The sequence below is a fragment of the Solea solea genome, chromosome 15, assembly GCF_958295425.1.
Source record: "Solea solea chromosome 15, fSolSol10.1, whole genome shotgun sequence".
In the NCBI taxonomy this organism is placed as follows: Eukaryota; Metazoa; Chordata; class Actinopteri; order Pleuronectiformes; family Soleidae; genus Solea; species Solea solea.
The window spans coordinates 7,038,220-7,064,979 of NC_081148.1; the positions used below are offsets into that span (position 1 = coordinate 7,038,220).

The 26,760-nt window shown below is 42.2% G+C and overlaps 2 protein-coding genes across 7 annotated transcripts in view; both read left to right on the top strand.

Annotated features, from left to right (window-relative positions):
- The window catches only part of ehbp1 (EH domain binding protein 1), a 137,067-nt gene extending 122,194 nt beyond the window's left edge, over positions 1-14,873 (top strand). For all 6 annotated transcript variants that reach the window (XM_058651055.1, XM_058651060.1, XM_058651059.1 and 3 more), the window contains 4 exons: positions 2,357-2,456; positions 3,444-3,517; positions 12,882-12,996; positions 13,755-14,873. In XM_058651055.1, coding sequence (XP_058507038.1) covers positions 2,357-2,456; positions 3,444-3,517; positions 12,882-12,996; positions 13,755-13,845 — 380 coding nt within the window. In that variant the 3' untranslated portion in view covers positions 13,846-14,873. The remainder of the gene's footprint in view (positions 1-2,356; positions 2,457-3,443; positions 3,518-12,881; positions 12,997-13,754) is intronic.
- A 3,503-nt stretch (positions 14,874-18,376) lies between these two features.
- On the top strand, positions 18,377-25,019 carry otx1 (orthodenticle homeobox 1). Its single transcript, XM_058652303.1, has 4 exons — positions 18,377-18,765; positions 21,077-21,266; positions 21,694-21,845; positions 23,121-25,019. Exons 2-4 carry the CDS (start codon positions 21,170-21,172, stop codon positions 23,868-23,870), a joined length of 999 nt encoding a protein of 332 aa, XP_058508286.1. The 5' UTR covers positions 18,377-18,765; positions 21,077-21,169; the 3' UTR covers positions 23,871-25,019.
- Positions 25,020-26,760: the final 1,741 nt, after the last annotated feature.

The window sequence follows — 26,760 nt, forward strand, 5'->3', positions numbered from 1 at the left end:
TTTATCCTTCCTCCTCTACCTTTCCTATGACCTTCCTACCTTTGCATTACCTCTCCTATCCTTTCCTCCTTCCTTTCACCTCCCCTCTCTCCCCTTTCATAAAATGTGGTTGGCTGGTAGCTGCTGGTTTGCTAGCGGTGGGGGATAGAGCTTCATAATCCCCCTCGTCTTCCTGCCCGCCTCGCCACAATGTCACAGGAGCTTAATATTTGCCATTATTATTTGCTTGTTTTATTTGACTTCGAGGCAGCACAATGACCTGTCAGCGCCGCTTTATCCCCCCTCCGAGTGTCGTCCATTTCAAAGTTGACTACAGTAATCCATGAGCCCCTGATTCCACTAAATCCTGAAGCTTTCTTTCATTCGCACATTCTTTTTTCCCATGTCTCTCTCTCTCTCTCTCTCTCTCCCTCCCCTCTTTGCCGCACCACCCTCCTAAATGAAATTACATACATCTGCTGGCTCAGAGTATCACAAATGTCCACACACTTACCGGTGCTGGTGCACACATCCACGCGCCTGCCTTTTGTCGTCAATGACGCAGTGGCCCAATACTCCCTCTCCTCTGCCGTGAGCAGCAGCAGCAGCAGTAGCAGTGTGTGTGTGTGTGTGTGTGTGTGTGTGTGTGTGTGTGTGTGTGTGTGTGTGTGTGTGTGTGTGTGTGTGTGTGTGTGTGTGTGTGTGTGTGTGTGTGTGTGTGTGTGTGTGTGTGTGTGTGTGTGTGTGACAGCAAAAGACACATTTCTCATGCTCGTCTTTGGTCCTGAACAGATCAGTCAGATTGTGACCATATTCAGCTGCTTCACTCTTGTTTGCCTTCGCACTATGAACTCAAAACACAACATCGCTGGTGTTAAAATTAAACAGGAAGATTAACAATCAAAGGATCAACACATGTTTACACTGCACTGTATGTACGCCAGTGCTTTTCTAATTATTTAGTGCACCACCAGTCGATGAGTGGTATGAAATGTCGTCTTAGTCCTAATTCCACTATGATGCTTGCTGTAGTGGCCCAGCTGTGAAAAGAAGAAAAAAAACATGTAGAGATAATAACATAATCCGTGAGAAGATTTTTGTCCTCTGTTTTCTTCCATTTCTCCTCCTCACAGTCGTAGTGAGTGTCAGATTAATGCTGCTGTGTCTAAGTAGCCTCAACCACATCTAGACATTAACAATGTCAGGTGAACTGACCAAAGAAAAACATTATTTTTAAATTTTTAATGCACATCAGCTGCTCATAATGGGACTTATTATACATTATTTAACAATGTACATGTCATATTTCAACATTTACCTTTATCTCACACTGCAGTCTTGCAATTAAAAATAAATTAAATACTGGCCATTCTGTCAAATAAAAATAAAAAACATGTAACATAGTGTACAGTAGATATATATTTTTAATCTGAAAATATTAATATAAATATGGATCATTATTTATGTGTGGTATTAAATACAAAGGCCCAGTCCTGTTTTTAGAGTGCAACTATAATAAATCCACATCTTACATATATACACTGTATATAAATACTTTATATTACATATTTAACTCGTATATATTTATATATAACATTAAATCTTTTTAGAAAAAATTAAAGATTTTTTGCTGCTTTTCACAAACCATAATAATTTTGTCAGTTCATCTGTGGTTCATCAAAAACTCCAACTGCTCCTCAAACCACCACCAAATGTTATATTTCTTATGTGACCGGCAGACGAGTGGCGATGTCAAACTGACAAACCCTTTCTAGGTCTCTGAGTGACCGATGTGACCGATGGAGGCTGTTCCTGTTGCTGTCATGTGGCTAACGTTTGAACTTTTCCATTCCATTTGTCAGTATCAGTTGTAAGTAAGTTACAGCATAGCTCTTAAGCCCCAGGCGTGGACGCGGCTTACATTAGCCATTCATCTGAGCCGTTGCTAGCTCTCTATGTGTTGAGCAGGTATTACACTAAGCATGGGAGAGCACCAGAGACATGTTTTTTGAAGGCCTGCTGAGTGATTGGTGGGATATGTATTGCCCTACAGTGAGAGGCAGTGAGAGGCTCCACTCTATAAAGGTGCTCGGCGGTAATTGCTGAGTTAATCCCACCTGGTGTAAGTTGTATTGACGTTGTAAAGACACAGTGGGAAATATGTGAATGTTTACACAAGCAATATACGCGAGCGGTGTATTTACACAGGATGTAGAGGCTCTGCAGTGGCAAAAAAAGATTTATGTGACGCTCCGGCTTTGTCGCACAATAACCTCAATCTGTTGTAACTGGGAAATAAATAGCAACTATTTCTATGATTGAAATACTTTACTATCATTTACGTGACTGTGCTTGTGTGTGTGTGTTTTTTCTCCAGGGAACAATAAGGAGGAGGAGGAAGCCATGATGCAGGAGTGGTTCATGTTGGTCAACAAGAAGAATGCACTCATCAGAAGGCAGAACCAGCTCTCTCTGCTGTATGTATCCTAACATGCCTTTATGTTTAACATCTCATCAAAGTATAATATGGTGTTGTATAGATGCAGGTCACCTGCTCTGGTACTTTTTCCCCCCTTTGATTTGACACATTAAAACACTGGAAAGCTTGGTTTCTTTTCAAGCATTGGATCAAAACCATTGAACCTATACACTGGGTGGGCGTGTAATTACCACTCCATTTCCCCCCCCCCCCGTCTATCCACTCATTGATTTACATGTTGACGGAATATAAAATCCATATAAAATGTGTCGAATGATCACTCCATCCCAAGTCTCTTTGTATGTGGTCAGCGGCGACAGGTGGAGTTACACACACACACACGCAGGCACACACACTTACAGGCTTCCTCTTTTTTTTCCATCATTTGCAGCTGTTGGGGTTTCAAAGTGTGCGAGGAGGAGAGATTGAAGTATTCATAATCACATTATATCGTGGGAAAGGGGACGCTTTTAAAGTGGCCAATTGACAGAAGGGCTGATTATTAGCCCTTTCTGTTCTCTCTTTGTGGAGGCCGAGAGAAAAGACGCCTGTGAAGGACAAATTCTATTAAGGACCGAATTAGCTCATTTTTTAATATAGCTGAAAGAGGAAAGAATTCAATTTGGCGCACGCGCACACACACACACACACACACTCACTCAGACCACATATGCCCATGCATACACACAAATACAGGGCGACACACACTCGCCCTGTATAGCTATGCATTTATTTCTCATGTTCCCCTTTTTCCTTCGTCACACACAGAAACACACATATTCACCCAGGGCTGTGTGAGTGCAGTGTGTGTGTGTGTATCACTTATGTGCAGTAGATTAATGCGAAGCAGGAGAAGGTTCAGGCGAGTAGCTGAATCGATGTTTATTGCAGGTTTCTTTAAGTGCTTAATGATTTAGTCATTAACATATTGATGAACTTTGTTGTGTGTGTTTTTTCCTCTCACACTCTCTCTCTCTTGCCACAGGGAGAAAGAGCATGATCTGGAGAGACGCTTCGAACTGCTGAACAGAGAGCTGAGAGCCATGCTGGCTATCGAGGGTAAGACTCACCCACACACACACACACACACTCACACTGTCAGGCAGGTGTCTGAGTCCACCGAGTTCAATGTGTGCAGGTATCAGGAGGAGGGGATTGACACTTCTGATACTCTGTGCAACAAAATGTTATTTTCACTATCGAAATGTTATGTAAATATCAGACTTTTAATGGTGCGCCATCAGCTCTTTAAAAATCTGTTTTATTTTAGGAGTGATCAATCAAATCATACCAGATTTGTTTCTCCTTTCACTGCACATACGAGAGTAGTGCAGACAAAAAGAGAGCGTGTTAACCTTGAATTCAGACTGAATATTAAAAGACACAAAGACAATAAAAAAAAAACTCTAACAAAATAAATTCTTAAATGGCTATTAGAGAGGACGTAGAGCAACTGTAACATTTTATTTTCTGTTTATGGCGATAAAGTGAAGGTGAGGCCCTTGTAAGGTTTGTTTCAGATGGAGGAAAGCGATTCATCTTTCCTTCTCGACGCGGCTTCACTTACACTTTTCATGAGTGCCCGTTGCGTCTCGTCCGGCTGCTGATCGGCCGCCATCGAGAGCCTAAAGCAGGATGATTTGAATTCTGTGTCGTCCTCCTGATAAGGATTAAGATGCAAGCTTGCTGGGGATTTCACTCCCTGCTACTTGATCAATGCTATCTGTTTCCCAGCTATACCTGACTAGTTGATGCCTGAATTGAAATGTAGCCGCCTCCACACTGAGAGACGGTTTGTGAGGATGAAAAAAAAAAAATGCAATTATATTATTGAAAGCTTGTTAACTATACCGCAGACAGAAAAGCAGCCATTGTGTTGTATCAAAGTTGTCAGGGGGCCCGGGAAGTTTAATCCCCTTCGACTGCGTCCTCTTTGGCAAAATGAACCTTTTGCCAATCAATGCTAATTGATTTCACCATTCGACATTGACCACCACCCCCTCCACCACCACCCCTTCCCCCCCCTTCTCCTTACAGCCTTCAGACACCCATTGTAATTTCAGCGGGCACCTGATAAGCTACCTGCTCCATAATAAATCAATTGTAATTAGCAAGAATGGAGGTGGGTCAGGCAGGAGGGGGTTGCGGGAGAAGCAGACGTGCGTAGCCGAGCAGAAGCTGCAGACGCTGCCAGGTTGATTTCATCTGTCCATTTTATTTATATATATTTATCGATTTATATATTATAAGATTGCTTTTACTTTTTCTCTTAAATATGTTGGTCTGTGTATTTTATTTCACCAATATTTTTGTTGGTCTGCTGTTCTTTTTTCACGTGTGCGTCAGAGTGGCTACAGCTGTGTGTGTGTGTGTGTGTGTGTGTGTGTGTGTGTGTGTGTGTGTGTGTGTGTGTGTGTGTGGGAGCGAGCGCAGAGATAGTGTGCGAGAGGTGAGGTAGCGAGGTGGCGTGTGGCATGTCACCTCGCCCCTCTCTGCCTTCATGTGGACTTGTTGGATTTGCCGCTGACTAACTTATCAGTCAGCCTTATTTTTCTCCCTAAGGGAGGCACTTAACATTCACAGGCTCTACCTTTCTGTAGCAGCCACAGATAGTTCTGAGCTGCTGGAAAGAGACATGTCTATGTGTGTGTGTGTAAGAGAGATGATCTGTTGGTCTCTCTCTGCATCTGTGTGGTTAAATCTTACAGGTGTGTGTGTTTGGCGTCCATCTCTCCAGCTCTTATTTGGTGCTTGGGCAGGTCCATTGAGCGATGGGTGGGCGTGCGAGTAATTGGTGATTTGGTTGGCCAGTCGATGACACAGAGAGAGGGAGAGAGAGAGAGGGAGAGGGAGACAGCAATGTGTGTCAGAGCAGAGGGAAGAAAATAACTGAGAGACACCTGCCTCATCACACACACACACACACACACACCTTGGTGAGAAAAATATATAGCAGAAATGATACACACACCACTCACCCTCTATCTGCTTCTCCCTGTCAGCCACATATTGAGCCACAGTCTTGATTCTGTGCAGACACACATACATATATACGTATATACTGTAGTGTCAGTGTGTCTCTTTCTGTCACTGGGTCATACATGTATAGGTGCTTGAATTTTAATGTTGTGCTTGCCAGGTTTGGAACGTGCTTGAAGTAACTGTATTTATTTTACAACAAATATAGTTATACTGAATAAATAGTTCACTCATAAGAACAATAAGTTTTCAGAGCCTGAAGTGGAAACTGCTCCCTCTGGGCCTCGCTCCCTCTGAACGCCGACTGTTTTTTTTGGGATTATATCAGATTTAAAACATTTTATCTGTCTATCAGATCCAGTGATTTTAACCAGTATCGGACGGATACCTAGCTGTATGGTGCTTAAAAAGCTTGAAAATGTGCATTGAAAGTGCTTGAATTTGACCTTAGAAAAGGTGTGTGAACCCTGGTTATTTAATTATTAAATTATAACACAATTTTAGTATAACCAAATCAAAAGGCACCACAGTTATTGGAGTATGATAAAAATGTGAGATAAAGCAGCATTATGATGAAATACTTCAGTGCTGAAGAAAAACACTGGCCAAAAAGTTTTGTTTGTTGACAGACACCAACCATGTTAGATGTTGATAATAAGTTAAGCTGTTCATGCTGCTGAACAGATAAATGACACAAACATGACTCGTGAGGTTTCCTAATTCATTTGTTCTGCTGAGTTGAGCTGTAGCACACTGACACAGGAGCGAGGGGATGAGAGGGGAGAAAGAATGACGGAGAGCTTTGAGGTGGAAAAGACGAGTCAGGAGGAGAGGATCCCTCAGAAATCAGCTTTGAAGCTGAAGGACACATTTCTTTTAAACTTCCCTTTGATTTCTTTTTCCCCTCATGACTCCACCGACACGTCGTCACAGTCACCTTTGTGTCGTGATGTGTTGTGTTATTTCTCTCTTTGTTGAAGGGATAAAAACTCATTTTAAAGGCATCGATGCAGTAGTGGAATATACCCAAATAGATTATTTTGCAATTATTATTTTATATTACTACAGTTATTCAACCATTACTACTTTACCACTGAACCAAAAACAGTTGTAAATAGATAAATAAGTGAGAGTTACAGTCAGAAAAAAGTAATAATGTTAAACGTATGTAGTGATTTAAGAAACAGAGGGAACAGTAAAAATGAATAAAACCTGAATTAAAAGTAGGAAAATAAACATGTTCACAAATATTGTAATGTGCAGACACAGCAGCTCTACAATCTCCCCTTCTGCTGCTTTTAATGTGATATTTTTTGTTTATGTTTATGTGATATTTTTTGTTTATTTTATTTGTAGTACTGTATGTGCAGCGACAGTAAAGGAATCTTAACTTAGTCAAAGTTTCAGATTAAGACCGAGATTATTTGGAGAGAGTGTGTCTGAGGCTCCACAGTGTCAGGCCCAGGAATAAACCATTTACATTTAACTGTCATATAAACTCACAATGAAAAATCCCGGTGCACTGATCGGTGTTCCCTCTCTTCAGACAGCATGGTTTTAAAATGGTCGGATCAAATGTACAGGTGGAGGAGGTGCGACATGGTGTGATGTTGTTTCTGAGCGTGCGCGGTGATAACCACCTCACTGTAGCCTTTTTTTTTGTTTGTTTGGTTTGATGCCAGGCAGGAAAATGCCATCTGTATGCCACACTCTCATCTCCTCACCACAAAATTGATCCACTATGGCCTCTTTATCTGCTTACCCATTCACACCTATGTATGCACAAGCAGAACTGTGTCTCAGCTTGCGTTCAAGGGCCTCCGTTTCCGTGTGTGTGTGTGTGTGTGTGTGTGTGTGTTTTAAAGTGGACGCCCTCTCGCCATCTAAAAGGGATTTATGCATAGCCGGGTCCCAGAGTTTTTCCTGTTACGGTTTTATATGATAAGCTTTTTTATATGTTCAAAATCAATATGTAATCCTATGCAGGAGCTTATCCCTCTCCACACCCCTGACACACACACACACACACACACTCTTTCCATTTGTAAATCTATTTGAGCTTTGTAACACATCGGGGCAGTGCGCTACAGACCCTGATTGATTAGGTTCACTGTGGAATCCTATCACATGGGCGACTTTTGATGATGTTGCCAACTCTTTCAGGATTGCTAGTTGACTGGAACCGCTGATACCAAATAACTTTGTTCTACAAGTTGTCGGACTTAAGTTTTTTGGTGGCCTCTAGTAGTAAATGTTTATTTGTTTATCTAGCTGTGTTGTGTGCTGAAGATAATGTGTCTTAGTTTACGTGCACAGAAATATTTGCTCATGTCCTCTGCAGCAGCTGTAACTTCATATGTTGGCCAGGATTTAGCAATACAAGTAGCCCCGCCCCCCCCTGTGGTGTAGCTAACATGACATTACATGCTGGTTATTGTAACATATGGCACAGCAGATTTGTGGATCAGTCAGTACATGACATTAGGAACAACTAAATTAAATTTCTCCAAGTCAGACTAACGCGCCCAGATAATGTGATTGGGAGTCGAGGTACTGTATACCCTCAGCTGGACATGGAGTTATTAGATTACAGTGCTGATTATCCTGTGTAATTATCAAAATAATGCATCAGTCCTCACCTCACATGTGTTTACAAAGGCTCTCTGCCTCGAGCAGAAATGATTCTCAGAGGACACACATCTGTAAAACCAGGTAAACACTTGTCAGTCAAGTCTAAAAACTACTTTCAGCCACAGATTAATGCACATCGGTGCTGTTGTGAGTTTCTTTCTGGCAGCAGGTTAATGTATGTGTAGGGACGAGTGTTTGTTAAAAATGTTTTAATCGAGTATTGATTACTGGATGTGATACAAATCATTTTTTTATACCTATTAGATATGTTTTTAAGCAAAAAATGACATAACACATAATACAGTTCTTTGAACACGGAGTCAATTTCTGCTCTCATATTTACTCCGTGTACTTAAGATCTCAAAACACAACACAACACACACATACACAGTAAGTGTTGTCTTCTCTTCTCCATTGTGAGGTCAAACAGCATTCTGCATGATTTTTGGCTCACTGATGCTGATGAGATAACGTTTCCTTAGGTACCAAAAATTGATATCCACTGACAACATCAGGTGATACAGAGAAAGTTCAATACTATGTTTGTGGGATTAAGTCATCGTGTCACCCAGTGCAGGTCAGCTTTTAATCATTTTTAGTCCAAAATAATGAGCTCTGTGACACAGAGGGAGAAAATATGTTCACCTCCAGCTCAGAGCTAATGTCAATTCATGTTTTTGTCATATTTATTTATCAAAAATAAGAAAATATGACTAGACATGGTCAGTAGTAGATCGTTGAGCCTTTAATGAAAAATTCCAACAAGCAAACTTTTATGTTCCATTCATTAACGTGCACACAAGACTGAAGGATTAACCTCCAGACATTTTCCTGGTATTTTCTCAGCTCTGTTCTTTCTCCTCCTCTGGTGACACTTTGTGTCTCTTGACACCACTTGGACAGTGGCCAAAACCAGCTTTTTCAGACCTTTGACACCAGAAGAAGAGAGGAGGAGGAGGAGGAGGAGGAGGATGAGGATGAGGATGGAAAAAACACTTTAAGTTTATGGACCTGTGTTTGTTTGTTTGTAGTCGCACATGTCCTGGAAAAAAGTTGTCTCTGAACTCATGAAGCTGTTGGAAGTCTGATGTCACATCCTGACACGACGTGTGAGACACACACACACACAGAGAGATGTGTGTGAGAGTGCGTCTGCTCACTTTGGACCAGTTTTGGTTCGTCTCTTGAATAAATTTAGCGTTGGAGAGAGAGAGAGAGAGAGAGAGAGAGAGAGAGAGAGAGAGCGGGCAGGGAGGGGTTCATGGGGATTTGAACCAGCGCATTCTTGTGTGCCTTGTGCAGACTCACATGGTTACCATCGGCCTGCACGGAGAGGCTTATCTGAATACACACCCACCGTGTGAGTTGAATGCAACTCTTCTCTCTCTCTCTCCTCCTTATGGGGGAGGCGGGGCTTACATGGGGGGGGGGGGGGTTCTGCTGGAGTGGCTGCAGGGTGTTTTGTTTGTTCTCGGGTGTCTGGTTACCCAGCCTGCTCTGCTCTGGTGTTGCCTGGTCACGTCTCGCATCGTCCCTCTTTATTGTTTACCTTCCTAATGAGGGAGGCGGGACTCTGTGACATGTGATTGACAGCCATGCCCCCCCCCCCACCCACCCCACTACTCCCTTCTCCTCCTCTGGCTGGGTCAAGCAGGATTTGGTTGAGATGTAGTGTGGAGGAGAAGGAGGACATATTTTATGTACCTCGCTGTGTTTTTGTGGCAAGAGTTGTTGTTTTGTTTTTTAACTCGTCCTCTCGTTCCCGCCTCTTGTGGGCCGTCCTTGTTGAGAAAGGATTGTGGGAAAGAGAGTCATGGCAGATACAGACGCACAATCCTGTCTCACAAACGATGACTCACGTGATGACTCGACAAGCTGTTTATTTTCTCACCAATCATTTGTTCTTTAAAAAAAAAAAAGGGGGGGGGAGGAAACACGGCTTGAACATGCATGTCTGTTCAGAAGTATGTCTCTGACCCTCCTCCTCCTCCTCCTGAGGAGACCAGAGTAAATTTGCTTTTCTGTGGAGAAAAAAAAGAGAAGAAGGGAGCGGGAGAAAGAAAGGAAGAGAGGAACGTAGAGAGCCAAATATTGGGACTGTGTTCATTTCGCTCTGTGGTCGACTTCAAAGGGACGGACGAGGCCAATGAAGAGAGCATAGACCTTTCAGGACAAACACACTGGGCCCAGCGTGACACACACACACACACACACAGTCTTACTGCTGCAATTTGACTCAATGAGGGGGGGGGCGGGTATTTATTTTTAATAAAGCCACACTTATTTTGGTGCTGACATTTTTCAACTTTCCTTTCATTCATGAATCAATAGACGGTTAAATATTGATAGAGGTGTGAAGTTGCACACGGCTCAGCTGTGTTTGAATTCTCTCTGGGATGGAACAGATAAGATTTTTCCAGGGACACGTTCTCACACTGAGCCGAGGACGAGGAGCGGGAGACGTCCTGTCGCTGTAGGACAATAAAAATCCTCACAGTTTCTGTTGCGGTGCACAGATGAGTTTGTTCATGTGCATTTAGTTGCAGCGGCAGGAAGCTTGAGCGTGATGCAGGTGACCTGATGATACTGACGTTTTCAAAGCAGTTGATATTGAGAATTATCATGATGATACGTGTCACTACAACAAATATCCTTAACACAAATATATCCTTTGTTTAATGTCTAAAGAAGATATACACTCTGTTGTTATTGAAGTCGTTAAATTCAGAGCTTTATTGTCCTTCTAGGGGGAATTAGTTTTGCAGCTGGCAGAATAAAAACCATACAAATGCTTAATAACACAATAAACAAGGACACACTGTAGGACGCACACAAAACACAACCAAACTTGACTTAAAATAATCCCAGTCAAATTTTAAGATTATAAGAAACACAGTTTGATCTTTAGTTTTGACTCTGGGTTAGAATGTGTGTCCTCGTCCTTGTCATACATCCCGAAGCGGATCGTCACAACTGGACTGAACTATGTTCAAATTGCTAAATTTAGTTGAGTTTAGAACCAGTGCTTCTAAACGTGTGAGAGCAGAGGTGAGGTTTGGGATGAGGGAGGGAGCAGAGCTCCTGGGGTCGGCTGAACGTGGAGGCGAGGGCACCAGGCGGATATTTGAGCCCCAGGGGGGGCGAGTGCTCTCCTGTGTGTGTGCACACACACACATACACACACATACACACACACACACACACACACACACACACACACACACACACACACACACACACACACACACACACACACACTGCTCCCTCCAGAGACTGAGAGACTGAGGGGATTTGGCTAGGGGTCCCACCTGGAGCCTGTGGGGCCCCTTCCTGCAAAGACCCTGGAGAACTGAGAGAGAGAGAGTGAGGGGTTCACCTGTTTGTTTACAACAAACTGTTTGTCTGTGTTTGGCTCTGAGGGGGATGTTTACATGTTTATTTTATAAACCCGGATGAGTCTGTGGAGCTTTAATTATTGTAATTAATAGAAATAGACGACGGCTGGTTCAGATATCAACAGGAAACGTCGTATAAAGAGACTTTTACTTAATAAAACGCAGTTTGTTGTCGACGTTTGTTTGTATTTAAATGTTTGCCAGAAACATGGATTTCCTTTAACCAGTGGTGGGCTGTCAGGGCCAGCAGGGCCTTCTCTCCTGGCAATATCAAAAAAGTATTTTTTTATTATTATTATTACTGTTACTATTTTTTTTTGATGCATAGTGACAGAACGCGCCAGGCCCAGCGATGTGTCTGGTGCTAGCCCCTGCTGTTGTCATCACGACGTTTGAGGTAGAGGAAGAGGTACATCATTTACGGTAGTTTGAGTGTTAATGATAAATTTATAAAAAAAATTTAGAAGTGGTGAGGACAAAACTGTTGATCATAAATAGTGCCGTGGACTTGTTCCCCATGTACCTGACACTTTGCTTATGTGGAAGCTTGTTTTTGTGTCATATAGTGGCTTGTGAAATTGCGGTTGCTGAGTGACATAACGGAAGATGTGGTGGTAATGATGCAGTAGCCTATAGATGCACAGTGGTGTGCGTGTGCTCTATGGTTGTTGCAGATCAACTGTCTCATGAATATAGTGCATAATAGTGTGTTTTGTATGTGGTTGTGTTTGTGCGTGTTTTTTTTTTTTGTTTTTTTTACTGAAGGCCCTGACTGAAACCCCACGGTACGCTACTGCCTTTAACACGTTTTTTTTATAAACATCACAACTATTTGTCTTCTTGAAATGATAATGAAGGTCTCAATAATCTTTTTTTTTTACCTGTGGGAAAGAAATTGTCCATGTGTCCCAGCACATTAACATGACAATGTCCTTCAAGTGTGTTTGCTCAGGTCGACACATCATCACTGCGTTCACACACAGACAACCTGATGGAGTGTGTTCACACTGCTCCAGCAGATTGATAAGAAAATAAACTCCCACTGAATCTTCTGAAGGGTTTGACCGGAGACTCTGTGTCGTGTCTTCAGGAGGAGACGTCGTCCATACGTTTGAGAAATTGGAGCAAAAACAAAAGTGTTTCCATTTATATTTTTGTTGAGAAGATAAAAAAAAAAGATGGCATTTGTTTGACATGGATTTTTAAAACGACAGAAGCTTCATTACAGATCAGGAGGAACGTGTCAATCCCTGGAAAAATGTCATCTCGACGTCTGTTCATGTCAATGTTCAAACGTCACATGTTCACCAGGTTCAGGAGGTTTTTAAAAAAAAAATCCATGGCAAGACACCTGTGAAGGTTTGTCCTGAGTGTGTCCTGCTCTGATGGACTCTGTTCCTCTGGTTGTGTTTTTGCAGACTGGCAGAAGACCGAGGCCCAGAAGAGACGAGAGCAGCTGCTGCTGGATGAGCTGGTCATACTGGTCAACAAGCGGGACGCTCTGGTCAGAGACCTGGACGCCCAGGAGAAGCAGTGAGTTACCTACAAACAAACACACAATACACAATACACAATTTTTGAAAACACAAGACCTGGGTGAACATGCTCGTTTCTTCTTCATCTCATTTATTTCTGTCAGTGAAGCAAATTCCTGCATCATTTCTGTTGCAACACTATGACATGTATTCAGTCATTTTCAGCCTTGAATGTTAAGTTTAAGCAAATGTAAGTTTTTACATTTACTGCTACAGCGTAACCACTGTACATTATCACTGAGCCTGTGGTGGTTTTTGATGGTGGTTGAAATGTTGTGTTTATCACCTTCTTGAGCGGCTTCACTCAGGTTCAAACACCCCCAGTAAACCTGCTAATGTCTGTGTGAAAGTCCAAACCTCCCACTGCTGAGTCTGTGCGAGCGTCTGCTGCCTGTCTTTACATTTCCAGAGGTTCCTTAGAAACTGTAGATGCAGTATAGCGAGAAACACATTGCAGGGCAGGTCGCATTCCAGCCCGCCTGCACTCGCGCTGCGCTGCAGCAGCAGTGGCTCACCTGCATGGGCGGGATCTCATATTGACACAGTCGTCCGCCAACAGGGCGCCAGGTTGGTGAAAAGTCAAAGCTCGGCCCCTGGCGCTGGGCCACGCCACATGTGGCAGAGGCGCCGATTCCCGTGGTGCCAAACTGTGTTACCTGTTCTCACACACACACACACACACACACGCCCTCCACCTCCTTCTCCTCCCGTTGCTCGCACCGACACATCTGACTTTGTACCCTTTGACCTCCGCAGGGCCGAGGAGGAGGACGAGCACCTGGAGAGAACGTTGGAGCAGAACAAAGGCAAGATGGCCAAGAAAGAGGAGAAGTGTGTGCTTCAGTGATCGTCACATCAGAGAAACACAAACAACAAATGTAGCCGATAAAAGAAATGTATAATTATTATCACTATTATTATTATATCATGATTTATATTATTTAATAGCAGCGTTTAGATATTTCAATCAATTCCAATTTATCTGGTTGTTTCAGTCACATGAAATACAGAGACTCGGCTGAATTAAAAAGGTAAACTTTTCTATTATTATTGTTATTATTTTAATTCTCCTTTGCTTTACCATGGATGGTACCTGTATGTAATATGAATCTGAGACGAGAGCAGACTGTACAGTGTGTGTGTGTGTGTACTGACACTGTGGCTCTGTGTGAACATGGAGAGCAGTCACTTTGAGGTACAGCAGTAACAACTGGGTGTTTAGTTAATTTTCGTGTGTGTTCATCACGTCGAGGCTGACGTCTCAGTTGGACTTTTAAAGGAAAATAATAATAACATCAGTCTCTTCAAGCTACTTCATTACTTGACTGTATCTTTTAATTCCTTCTCTTAAAGGTTTTTACTTGTAAAATATCTTAACGGGGTAAAGGGGGCGGGGGCACACTATGGTTCCTAAATCTTACTTAATTCTAAACTTTCCTATTGCTTTTTTTTATTATTGTCTTGGCTTGAAAGCAGTTTACCAAAAGAAAGATGTTTAAAAAAAAATAAAAATAAATCATGTGTTGTATATTTCTATCACTGCTCAAACCAACAGCTTCAAAAACTCATCTTTTATTTGTCATGCAGTCAAAAACAAAAAAAAAGAGTACATACATATATATATATATTATTTATTGTCGTTTGTCTTTTAAGCTGCTTGTTCCTGAATCTACATCACAGTTCATGTGCGTTTTGCTGCATCAACCTTTTTGTTTTTGTTGGTTTCTGTATTTATTGTATGTGAAGAAGAGAACTTTGCTTCCACGTTAGAGCTCCACTCTGCTGTGTGAACATTTGATCTGTTTATTTATTCCAGTGTCATAACCCAAGTTCTTCAAATAATAAAGTCCTCATGATTTCATACTCCACAAAGCAGCAGAGTGTCAGTGTGTGTGTGTGTGTGTGTGAAAGCAGCTGCTCGTCTTTATCTCCTCACATCTTAAATGGAATAATATCTGTTCTTATTATTTCTTTATTTATTTTTTTTAATTATTATTATATTATTTTACTTGCGATCACTTTCCTGACATTCACTCTATTTTCCTTTCACACGGTAAAAAGTTATTTGGCCGCGGTCTGTGTGTTATTGTGCTCTGCTCTTTTCCACTGTGACTTAGAAATTCAAATTTGGCCTTGCGTTGTTTTTTTTTGTTTGGGGTCGACGCGGAGCAGGTTCCTCTGAGGAGGATTAGAAAAATCACTTTGTTCCTAAAGCTGTTTTTTTTCTCTCTCCTTCCTTGGAGGCGATTCTGTGCGCGCTGGAGAAACTCGGTTAGGACACAAATGTGAATTATCGATGTAACATATTTTAAAAGATTGTTTTTGTTTTTTTAGAAAAAAATAACAAACAAAATCCACTGTACTTTGCTTGGACGCGCGCTGAAGTCAGAATAAAACAAACAAAAACTGTCCCTGTGTTTAAAAAGGAGGCAGAGGTTTGAGGTTCGTCTCCATCGCTGCAGGCAGCCTCTGTCCTCTCTCTCCCCCCCTCTCCCTCTCCCTCTCTCTCTCTGTCTCTCCCTCTCTCTCTCCTCCTGCTCCTGATTAAAGCAGGGAAATGGCTTGTGACAGCAGACGTCCTCCTCGGCCTTTGTAATACATTAAAATTAATTTGCGGATGCTTTTCTTCTCTGCGCGGGTCTGTATGCGCGCGCGTTACGCAGTACACGTCCCCCGAGGCGCTCGTGCTTTACTTTGTGTTCGTTTAAGCCGAAAACTGGAGAATAAAGCGAGCGTTTTGCTCGGCGTCGACTGTGTGCGTGTGTGTGTGTGTGTGTGGAGACTGTAAAGATTGTCCACGTCACGTGTCACCTCCAGATGAGATTTGAATAAATATAATATTTGCTCTCGTTTTAAAAGTTGGTTCGTGCGTAAAACTCCACTTTTATTTCTAAAGGTTTTTGGAAAGTTTGCTCCCGTTTCAGTGATTGTCTTCGTCTAGCTTCGGTTAAAAAACTAAAATAAATTATTAAAGTTGTTTACTAAAAATATTAAAAGCTTTTTTCGGTGCTTTATTTTATAAGGAGTGAAATAAAACGAAAGAGAATCAGTCTTACCTTCTGTTGGATCACTGGTTTTTCTAAAGTTGCTGGTGAAAAACATTTAGAGTCACTCAGCCACGCGGCGGTGGCTCAGCTCGGCTCGGCTCAGCTCGGCTCGGCTCGGTGCGGCTCTGCAGCTGAGGCTCCTGCAGCAGAAAACATGTCTCCTGGCCTCCCCTCACAGGTGCGGAGAGCCGCGCGGCCTCGCGCCGCCGCCGCCGCCTCTGCATGCTGCTGTCAGTGTCCAAACAGAGAGGAGGGAGAAAGCTGCACCTGAGGGAGCCCCGGTGTCCGCGTGCAGCTCCGCGGCTCCTACATCTCTGTGTTTTATGCATCATGGTTTTAATAAGCACCGACAACATCCCCGCAGATCCCCGCTTCCAATCCTGCCGACTGAAGGGACGAAACTTTCCCCCTCCTCTCCTCCTCTCCTCTCTTTTCCTCTCCTCTCTAATCCCAGGCTTTACCAGCTCAGCATTAAGAAAATTCAACTGCAATTTGGGATTAGACAAAATACTCTTATTACAAAAGGTTGGTGCAACTTGATCACTGGATACTTGTTCAGGGCTTTATCTCAGGCTCTTACTCACATCTTGAGGAGAGGAGAGAGAGAGGGAGAGAGAGAAACTAGAAATGTAGGAGACATGTTAGAAAAAGTGACTCTATTGTGTTTGTGAGGAGCATATTTGTTGAATGGCCTTTTTGCATAATCTAACCGTGTGTGTGTGTGTGTGTGGAGGAGGGGTGGTGGTGGCATTTCCGTCAGACTTGTGATGTGGTGGAAATAAAACGGTGCGTAAAAAGGAGTTTGACCTCCAGTAAATGACGTGAAGGCAACACAGACCCACACCAATTAACCCGAGGAATAAAAAAACACTAACTTCTTCTTCTTCTGTTTCTTCTCACTTCGTTCTCACACTCCACCACAATCACTGTCACCATTTTAGTCTGATTTTGTTTGTGCGTAAAAGCACCGGTTTGCTTACTTACTTATTCCTAAGGTGCGTGTACGTGTGTTTTGGTGTGTAATGCGCGGCCTCCACTCACAGCCTCCAACATCACTGATGTAAGTTGTCTGTCAGAATGTTCTGTCCCTCTGTCCTCCATGAGTTTAAAGTCCCATCTGCCCCCACTTTGATATCCCCCCCCCCCAACACACACACACACACTGAACATTAGCTCTCTTTCAGCTTGGTTTAGGCCTCATCTCCAAGAAGTTGGTGTTTTTTGCGTTCACACACACACACACAAGCGCGCGCGCGCGCTGTGAATTCAGTGTGTGACTGTTTCATTAAAAAAAACACACGAAGAGAAAATGGTGCAGGGTTTGATTCCGTGTCCGCAGCAGCTTCTGCTGCACTTTCTTCTCTTTCCTCTGAGCCCCTGTTCAACTTTACGTCAACCATCCTCAAATGTAATTCTAAATGGGGATTAGAGCTCATTAATATTCATGAGACTATAGTGTGTGTGTGTGTGTGAGTGTGTGAGTGAGTGGGGTTTATATCACAGAATAAATCAGAATGATTACATTTAACGTATTTTATCCTTTTTAAAAGTATTTTTTATTTCATTTTCTTTTTATTATTATTAGTAGTATTATTTTAAATCCCACACACTTCGTCAGAAACAGTCAACATTCACTCAGTGTGTCTTTGAGGCCTCGCGCAAATGTGTTCACTGCTGTTGTTTAACAAACGCGCAGCTCTGTGTCTGTTTTTAAAAAATAAACCTTTAGATAAATAAAAAACTTATGATATTTTTCTCGATTTCGTTACTGAAATAATCCAGAGGTCTGACTAATAATCCGCTGTGACTAGTGATTTGTCTTTTTCGAGCAAATACAGCGTCACTTTGAAGCCTCGTGCAGTTTTACCGAGACGGAAATCAAGTGTAGAGTTAGAGAAAGAGTCCGCACATTTACTTTTCGGTGAGACTACAGTTCTCCTGTTGGTCGCTCCAGTGATGCCACCATCACGTCCTGTTCTTCTAAATCATCTAAATCATCTAAATAATAATAATATGAATAATATACAATTTAAAAGTGTGAAAATGTGTCATTTCTTCTTTGCGCCTGCAGCAGTGTTTTTTTTCTCCTGCAGGCCTGAGAAACATTTCCGACATTTTTTTTTTCTTTTTTAGTTTACTGTGTGGTTTGTCTGGTCTCGGGACCAGAGAGGAGGAGGAGGAGGAGGAGTGGGAGTGTGGGTGAGTGGGCGTGGGCTCCCGCTGCTGCCTCTGAGCGCCTATAGGCCGCGCGCGCCGTCCGTCAGCGCGGCGACGCGCGGGGATTGGCTGCGGGAGGCGGATCTGCAGGTGTCCTCCGCACATAGAGTCGCGGGGCGGAGAGAAGGTGATCAATCTCCATCCGTCTCCATTAGAAATCACCTTAACACTCTGACAGACAGCGACAAACCCCCTGAAAGCAAATGAGTCTGATTTATTTGGCTGTAAAAAAACACCCGGAACCGCAGCGAGGACGCGCTGACGCCCGTGCGCCGGTGACGGTGACCTGCTGCCTGCGTGTTTCTGTCTCTCTGTGTGCGTGATGCTGCTCCATTTGAACACTGCTGTTTGTTTTTGAGCCTCTCCACTGCTGCTGCTGCCGCTGCCGCTGCTGTTGTGCCCCGCAGACTTCCTGCTGCTGCTGCTGCTGCTGCTGCTGCTGGATATTTTCACTGCTGCCCGTGAGGCCGGAGACTCCGGGAGAAGGGAAGGAGAAAAACAAGGTAAACTTTCTGTCTCTTCACTTCCTCTAATTCCACACTACACTCCCTTTTACTTGTTTCTGCGCGCAGCCGAACTCAGGTCACTCACATGAAGCAGGTTTAGTGTTAAAAACCCACACGCGAGTCGTTTTTCCACGCGTTTACAACAAGTCAAACAGTTCCAATGTGTTTTACGCAGCGTCTCTGCGACTCATTTCCATTACATTTCAATTTGTGGGAATATTTTTTCTTTATGATTTTTTTTTTTATCAATTAAGCGGCCGCGCGCAGGACTTTGAGTGCGAGCTGAAATAATTCAGGAAAGTTGTTCCAGATAATTTTCAGATTTCACTTCACAAATTCATTCACCGCTGCCAGTTTCTCTCTTCTTATTTTAATGGAAGCAAGTGGCCATTAAAACGTGTGAAGCACTTGGTAGATAATTGGAGTGGCGTGTTTTGGTTTTTGTTAATTTATTTTGCTGATAAGAGACGCGCTCTCTCCCCGGAGGTCTCATCTAAATTCTAATTGAGTTCATTTGCACCGAGAACTCGCAGCGTTCACTCTTCACTCTTCACTGTTCACTGCTGCTGCAAACAAGCACGAGCTCAATACACGTTTGGTCAGTTAAGGTTTGGTTTGGTCATTTAGGAGCTCATTGTTAAAGTAATGTCTCCTTCACACTCACTAATTTAATTCACGCTGCAGGAGCTGCAGAGCTGCGATTTATCCTGCTGATAGTGATTCTACACCCTCACACTTCTCCTGATTTTATTGTTAATAATTGGTAGAATTGTCAGGTTTTTTTTTTAAATGACTAAACTTGCAGAAAAAGGTGTTTTAATATGACTTGTTTAGTTAACAAATGTGTATTATTTATTTGCAGATATCTTTTAAAGCGTTACAGTCTTAAATCAAAACGGCTACACAGTTTTTTTAAATCGACGGAATTAAATGAAAATCATTGATGTCCTTGAGGAAACGTATTATTATTTTTTTAAGTTTTTTTAATCTGCTGAAAATCCAAACGTGAATAAATAATGTACACTTTTTTTCAATGAAGTTTGGTTTATTTACTTTTTTCCAAACGCTTTAAAAAATAAAGTGAGAAGTGTTGTTGCGGTGATACAGTCTTACTTTATTAAAATGAGATTATCCGGTAAAGTCCACTCCTCAGATTATTCCCAGGTTTAAGGAATAAATGTAGTAATAAAAGTGCCAGATAACACTGTTTATTTCGTTGTTTATTCTTGCGCTGATTCAGTTATTCTCATAAATGAACCTCGTTATGATCAAAATTCACAATGAAGTTTGAGCCGAAACAAACAGACGGAGCAGAAACAGAAAGAGTTCACACAAACACAGCTGTGATTTTTAATGATCATCAAACCACCACCATATAATCCAGTTTTTTACTCTGTGTGTGTGTGTGACTGTGTGTGTGTGTGTAGGCCCTCAAACACACACACACACATATTTAACTCAGGAGTTTTAAGTTCACACGTGTTTACTTTATTAAAAATATTACAAAAAGTACACGAGTGCGGTTTATAATTAAGAACAACACTACATTTAAACATCTTCCACCATTTTTGCTTTTCTTCCAGTTCACGTGTTAAAAACAATAACTATTTTAGTTTGGTTTCCTTTTTATAACATTTATTCGCCTAATAGATTTGTTTGTGATTGAAATGTTAGACTCATTATTGTTTAAGATATACTGTTCACAACACACTAAAATGTTCGCAGTGAAAAGCATAAAAGCGTCTGTTAGAATATATTTTAAAAAGTGTATTTTTTAAGTATATAGATCGAGCAGTATGTGATCAGTTGATCAGTTGATCAGTTTCCATTAAAACAGTGGGTGGTTTGGTTTGTTCTCTATATTTTCTCTTTTATCTAATGACATTATTCTGGTTTGTGTTGGTGATTAAACTTATTTTTCCTCCGCTGTGGTTTTGAGTTGCAGCAGGGGATTTTTTATTTATTTTTTGCAGCCGTTTGACCTCAGTTATCCTCTCAACAAAAATCCAATATTCCTGAAGGGATTTAAACGCGTCCCTGCTTTAAAACGATCACTTGCTCCTGTGGTGCTTTAATTAATGCTTCTATTTGGTCTTATATAAATAATTACAGTGTGTTGTTGTAGTGCAAAGTGACTCATAGAGTCTGTTTATTTATTTATTCATTTATTTGCCTTGTGCTATAATGTCCCCAGTTGGCAAATATAGGAATAAAAACATTGAGTTTTTGACCCTGCTGTTAAGGTTAATGTTTTTTTTTTCTGTGCGTAAAATGTTGACACCATTTTCTCTCTTCCTCCGTGTGACAGTGACTTGGATCGCTCTCCTGTCCCGTCAAACTGCAGCATCGAGGGAAACCGAACCACTGGCCTGAGCTGGGTGGAGCTGTGACCGCCTGTAGCATGATGTCCTACCTCAAACAGCCCCCATACGGCGTCAACGGCCTGGGGCTGAGCGGCGCTGCCATGGACCTGCTGCACCCGTCAGTGGGATATCCAGGTACACACACACACACACACACACTGTTCTCAGTCCACTCAAATCCACATAATACAATTGTATTGAAGTCTTCTTAACACTTCCCTTATATATACAAACATGTCAACAACATACATGAGGATTCTCCTCTTTTAAACCATTAAATTAGGGAGATTTTTTTACAGTGTCTCTTGTGACCATGGCCTGAAAGTGTGAAAGTGCGTGTGAAGGATTTATTTTTAAAGAGGTACCTTTTTATAATAAAATACAGTTTGTTGTAGAATACATATAAAACAAAACAGTGAGATTTATTTTTTGCTTTAATAATTGGATAATAATTTACAAAAACGTTTAAAGAACAAAAATGCATGTTTTATTTTTCTGCCACTGAGTTTTATTTTGAAAAGTCATTAACGGTTCCCCGGTGTTGTGTGATTATTCCTCGCAGCGACTCCCAGGAAACAGCGGCGGGAGCGAACCACCTTCACCCGCTCCCAGCTCGACGTCCTGGAGGCTCTGTTCGCCAAGACCCGCTACCCGGACATCTTCATGCGGGAGGAGGTGGCGCTGAAAATCAACCTGCCCGAGTCCAGAGTCCAGGTGAAGCATGATGACGCAGCTGACATTAATGACCTGTCTCTGTGTGTGTGTGTGTGTGTGCGTGCGTGTGCGTGCGCGTGTGTGTGAACACGGACCATATCCAAGCTACATAATTCACTTCAAAAGAGGCCGCTTCTTTCCACGGTTGTTTTCGTGAAGCCTGTTTCGCTTAATTATCTTTCAATTGTAGTAATTAACTGTTTTAGCCATTTAGTCGATCGAAGATTTTATGTATTTAGTGTTAGCTTCCGGTTTGGAGTTTATACCATATGCTATAAAACAAGGTTAGCTTTAGCTGGCTAATACAAACGTAATATAAACAATACAAAATTAATTAGGCTGTTAATATAATATATTTAATATAAATAGTGTTTTATATAGGAAATGTTATATTTAGCTATGCAAGAAAGTTACATGGATTACTTTGGTTATTTATTGATCGAGTGATTGATTGATTTGATCAAAAAGGACAACAGCCAAGATATGTATTGAATTTGATGGATTATGGTGAAAATATAGCTGGTTTAAATTATACAGACACAAGACAGAGATTGTCCTGTATTAGTTTATTATTTATTAGATTATATTCCTCCCTATTTTGCACTGCTGTTGATTAATTGTGTTCTCTGGTTAATGTGGTCTTCATCAGTCACTTCCGTATCTCACAGACAGTTTTTACATAGTGACACATTTTCCACACAAAAAACGTATATTTATAAACAGATTCACGTGATGATTTCATGAATATTTGATGAAGTCTAAAGGTCTGCTGTAATCTGATCTGAAATATGGGATGTCTAAGGAAGAGGTCTGGACAATCCCTGCAAACACTCCACCATATAACTCGGCGCTGTACAACAGTGTTGAACAAATGCTACTCTTGAAAAGCATTCGAGGGAAACCGAGGCAGGCCTCTCGCTCCTTCTCTCACACACAATTTGAGTTATTCTCAGAATGTGTGTGTGAAACAAAATGCTCTACATGATCCTACCCTCTTGGTGCTCTAGAGTTACCCCACTGTGTGGTGAAACCCAATAGCCTGTTATCTTAGAGCCGTCTACCAGGTATGAAATTCGACCCATGGCTGGTCTGAGCCAGGGGGCCGGGGTGGAAATGAACCTTGATGGTTAATAACCCCCAATTTTCTTCCATAATGTACTCTCAGCATGGCCTGGCAGGCAGTGTCTCTCTCTTTTTTCCTTTTTTTTTTTTTTTTATGAAATGGTGAGGTTGTTGAATGCGTGCTAACTCCTGGCTGCTGTCCTTGCTTTCTAGGTGTGGTTCAAGAACCGGAGGGCCAAGTGTCGCCAGCAGCAACAGAGTGGCAGTAGTGCCAAAGCCAGGCCGCCCAAGAAGAAGTCTTCACCGGCCCGGGAGAGCACGGGGTCAGAGAGCAGTGGCCAGTTCACGCCTCCCGCTGTGTCCAGCACCGGCTCGTCCTCTTCTTCATCGTCCTCCACCAATCACACAGGCCCAGTGGCGCTCAGCAGCACCTCTACCTCCATCAGTACCGTCTCCTCCATCTGGAGCCCCGCTATCTCCCCTGGAAACGCCCCTGCTCCCGCTGTGGCCCCACTTCCCGAGCCCGGACCTCCATCCAACGCGTCCTGTATGCAACGCTCGATGTCCGGCTCGGCCGCTGCCGCCACTTCCTACCCCATGTCCTACAACCAGACACCAGGCTACGGTCAGGGTTACCCCACCCCGTCCAGCTCTTACTTCAGCGGCGTGGACTGCGGATCCTACCTAGCCCCCATGCACTCCCACCACCACCCCCACCAGCTCAGCCCCATGACGGCGTCCTCCATGTCGGGACACCCGCACCACCACATCAGCCAGTCGTCGGGCCACCACCACCATCACCACCACCACCAGGCGTACGGCGGTTCCGGCTTGGCCTTCAACTCGTCTGACTGCCTGGATTACAAAGAGCAGACTGCAGCCTCCTCGTGGAAGCTCAACTTTAACGCCACAGACTGCTTGGACTACAAAGACCAGGCCTCCTGGAGGTTCCAAGTCTTGTGATCCAGCTTTTCTTTTCTTCCCTCCCTGCTCGCCTGCTCCCTCTTCTTTTATTTCCCAGATTAGTGTGTCGCTTGTTTTGTTTTTTTTTAAAGACAGAAAGAGTTTATGAAACATAAAATGACAAGATAGCAACAGGAGTGCTCTGCAATTGGACTTTGTTTTTCTCCCTCTTGTTCTCTTTTTTAAAAAAAATCAACAAATGAAAAAAAAGGAAGAGAAGCTGCCCCTTGATTCCTGTGAAGAGAACATCAGGAGCCGTTTCCTGTTGATGAAGAATAAGGTTTTTAAGAAGCCGCCTCTTGGATGAGCTCAACAAAACCAAACTGTTTTTCAGAACACAACAAAATTAAGTAATTTCAACCAAACTCCTTTGACCACCAGCTTCTGGATGGGAGGAATATGTTCCCCTCTGGTGCACGGACAGGAACTGGCCTGCAGTGCCCTCTTTACCTCCAAACCCAATCAAATCCTGTATAGTTTTTATTTCTGAAAATGTGTTATTTTAGGATGACAGAGATTTTTAGTCAGCTGCGTTAAGGAGCTGAAATATGTAAATATGTATTTGGGTCAGTTACAGTGACCATGTTTAGTTGGTGTTTTTTCTGAATTTTAAATTGTTTATTACCACTTTGGGAGAAAAAAAACGAAAAAAAAACAACTGTATGTAAATCTTTCCAAATATTCCAAAGAGAACAAATTGGCCATAAAGTTCAGCTTTTATATTTGTTGTTTTACTCTGGAGAGAAAATGTTTTGGCTATTTGAAATGTCTTGGGAAACCTATAAAAATACAGATGCAGAACTATTCTGGCCATCCGTCCAGGACACTCTGTTTTCCAGATATTATAATTCTAATTATTATTATTATTATTATTATTATTATCATTATTATTATTATTATTATTATTATTATTCTAGCCTCTACAGTTTCAAAGCAGGCCTCTTCTCTTGGGCATTGTCGTGCTTATTGGACATGTTTGAACCGCAGCACTTGGCTTGATATTGGAGTCAAAAAAATCATTTTTCTTTTTTTCTTTTTGGAGAGGAAATGTGGATTGAAAGCTCCAAAATGACAGTGAGATGTTGAATGTATCTTTAAGGCGACCACTCTTACATACATGTTCATCCAATAAAGATCCGTTAAGTCATATTTATTCCTCCACTCTAGTGCATTTTGTCTCGGTTTAACACGCAGTCATTTCTCTCCCTCCCTCCCCCCCCTCTCTCTCTCTCTCTCTCTTTTAAGATGCACGTGCACGCGGGCGAACCACAAACTGCCTCATTTGAACTAGTCACACTTTTATTTAAAAGCTGTCTGATTTTGTTTCTTCTTAATTATAACGCGCTACATGCAAATTAATCCATAATTAATACACGGCGTGAACGCGTGTAGGCCCCGCATTTCCATTTTAGAGAGCGGGGCTGTTTAATCCTCTCTGTCTTAAATTGAAACACTAACATGTCTCCATGCTTTAGGGAAACCATGTGAAAAAAACACCTTAAATATTGAGCCGGGAGACATTTGATCGAGGCGTAATTGAAAGCATCGCTGTAATGGCGTGATAATTACTCCTGTTTCTCCAAAATAACCTGCAGGAATTTCACTGCCTCTGATGCAGTAATTACGTAGGTGGTGCCAGGTTAGGGGGTCACATGGAAGTGTGTGTGTGTGTGTGTGTGTGTGTGTTCATGCTCGCAGGCATAAACATCAATAATTATAAAAAAAAAGTGTGGGGGGGTTGCGTCACTCAGTTCTCTGGCAAGGTTGTTTTGGACGAGTGCATTTTGTGCCAGTGAAGGCCGCACAGACAAGAGCTCTAAACGGATTTAATGCAAATAACTGCCCACACACACACACACACACACAGAGCAGATGCAGGTTGAACGCACTTAACTTCCTCTTTCCTCTGTTTTAGTTTAAGTGCCATTACGTCTGCAAAACAAGCGCTACAATAACATGACATCATATTTTTGGGTGTGTGTTTCAACATGTTACATGTCAGTTTATTCTCATGTTTTAAAGCTAAAAAAAAAAGAAAACATTTTCAGTACTGTTCATATTTTATTTTAATGAATGAATTCGTTTTGTCTTATAAAATTCAGTTTAAAAACAACCGTCACTTCTAGATGTTTACTGAGTGGCCTGTAAATGTATCCATTTGTCAGAATGATTGACTTGATTTAATGTGTCACAACATGATTCATAGGTTAAAGATAATACACGGACGTTTTAAAACAATAATGATAAACTACTCGGTGCTTGAAATACTTGCGGCTCGTAAAAGAAAAGGTTTTGAAACGAATGTTTGATTAAGATCTTATTTCCAATCATTCTTCTTTTCGTGTAAATGACAACCAAAATCATCCAAAGCCGTTTGGAACCGCTGTCCATCGATAATCGCTCCTATCAAGCTGATCACAATATCAACCTGATCAATACACGCAGTGCGTCTCTGTGTGTGTGTGTGTGTGTGTGTCAGTGTGTTGCAGCTGCATCTCTCTCTCTCTCTCTCTGTGTTTATGTAAATGAAGCTCACAGCAGCTGAATAAATATCTGCCGACCAGGACATTAAACATGTTTGCGCCAAGACGCGCAAACAGCGCAGCGAGTGTCCAGCGACAGCGGCGGATTTGTTCGGGTTTGCATCAAACAAACATTTACTGATGCGACCAAAATCTTGTGGGATTGTTTGAAGGAGTTGGAAAGACGCGAGTTTCCCCACATCACACATCTGCTGCTGCTGCTGCTGATGATGATGATGATCACCTCCAAACAGAGGAGACTGAATTAGAGGCGACGCAGCAGCAGCAGCATTGTGTGTGTGTGTGTGTGTGTTTGGAGGACAATTGGAGAAAAAATTGCAAAGAAACTTTGATTCTCCTCCAGATTA

What these genes read in the sequence shown, in the direction of transcription:
- otx1 (XM_058652303.1), top strand. Translation starts at nt 21,170, where the DNA reads ATGATGTCCTACCTCAAACAGCCCCCATACGGCGTCAACGGCCTGGGG. An exon ending in CCCGTCAGTGGGATATCCAG is followed by an intron (nt 21,267 to 21,693) that starts GTACACACACAC and finishes TATTCCTCGCAG; the next exon opens with CGACTCCCAGGAAACAGCGG. An exon ending in TGCCCGAGTCCAGAGTCCAG is followed by an intron (nt 21,846 to 23,120) that starts GTGAAGCATGAT and finishes CTTGCTTTCTAG; the next exon opens with GTGTGGTTCAAGAACCGGAG.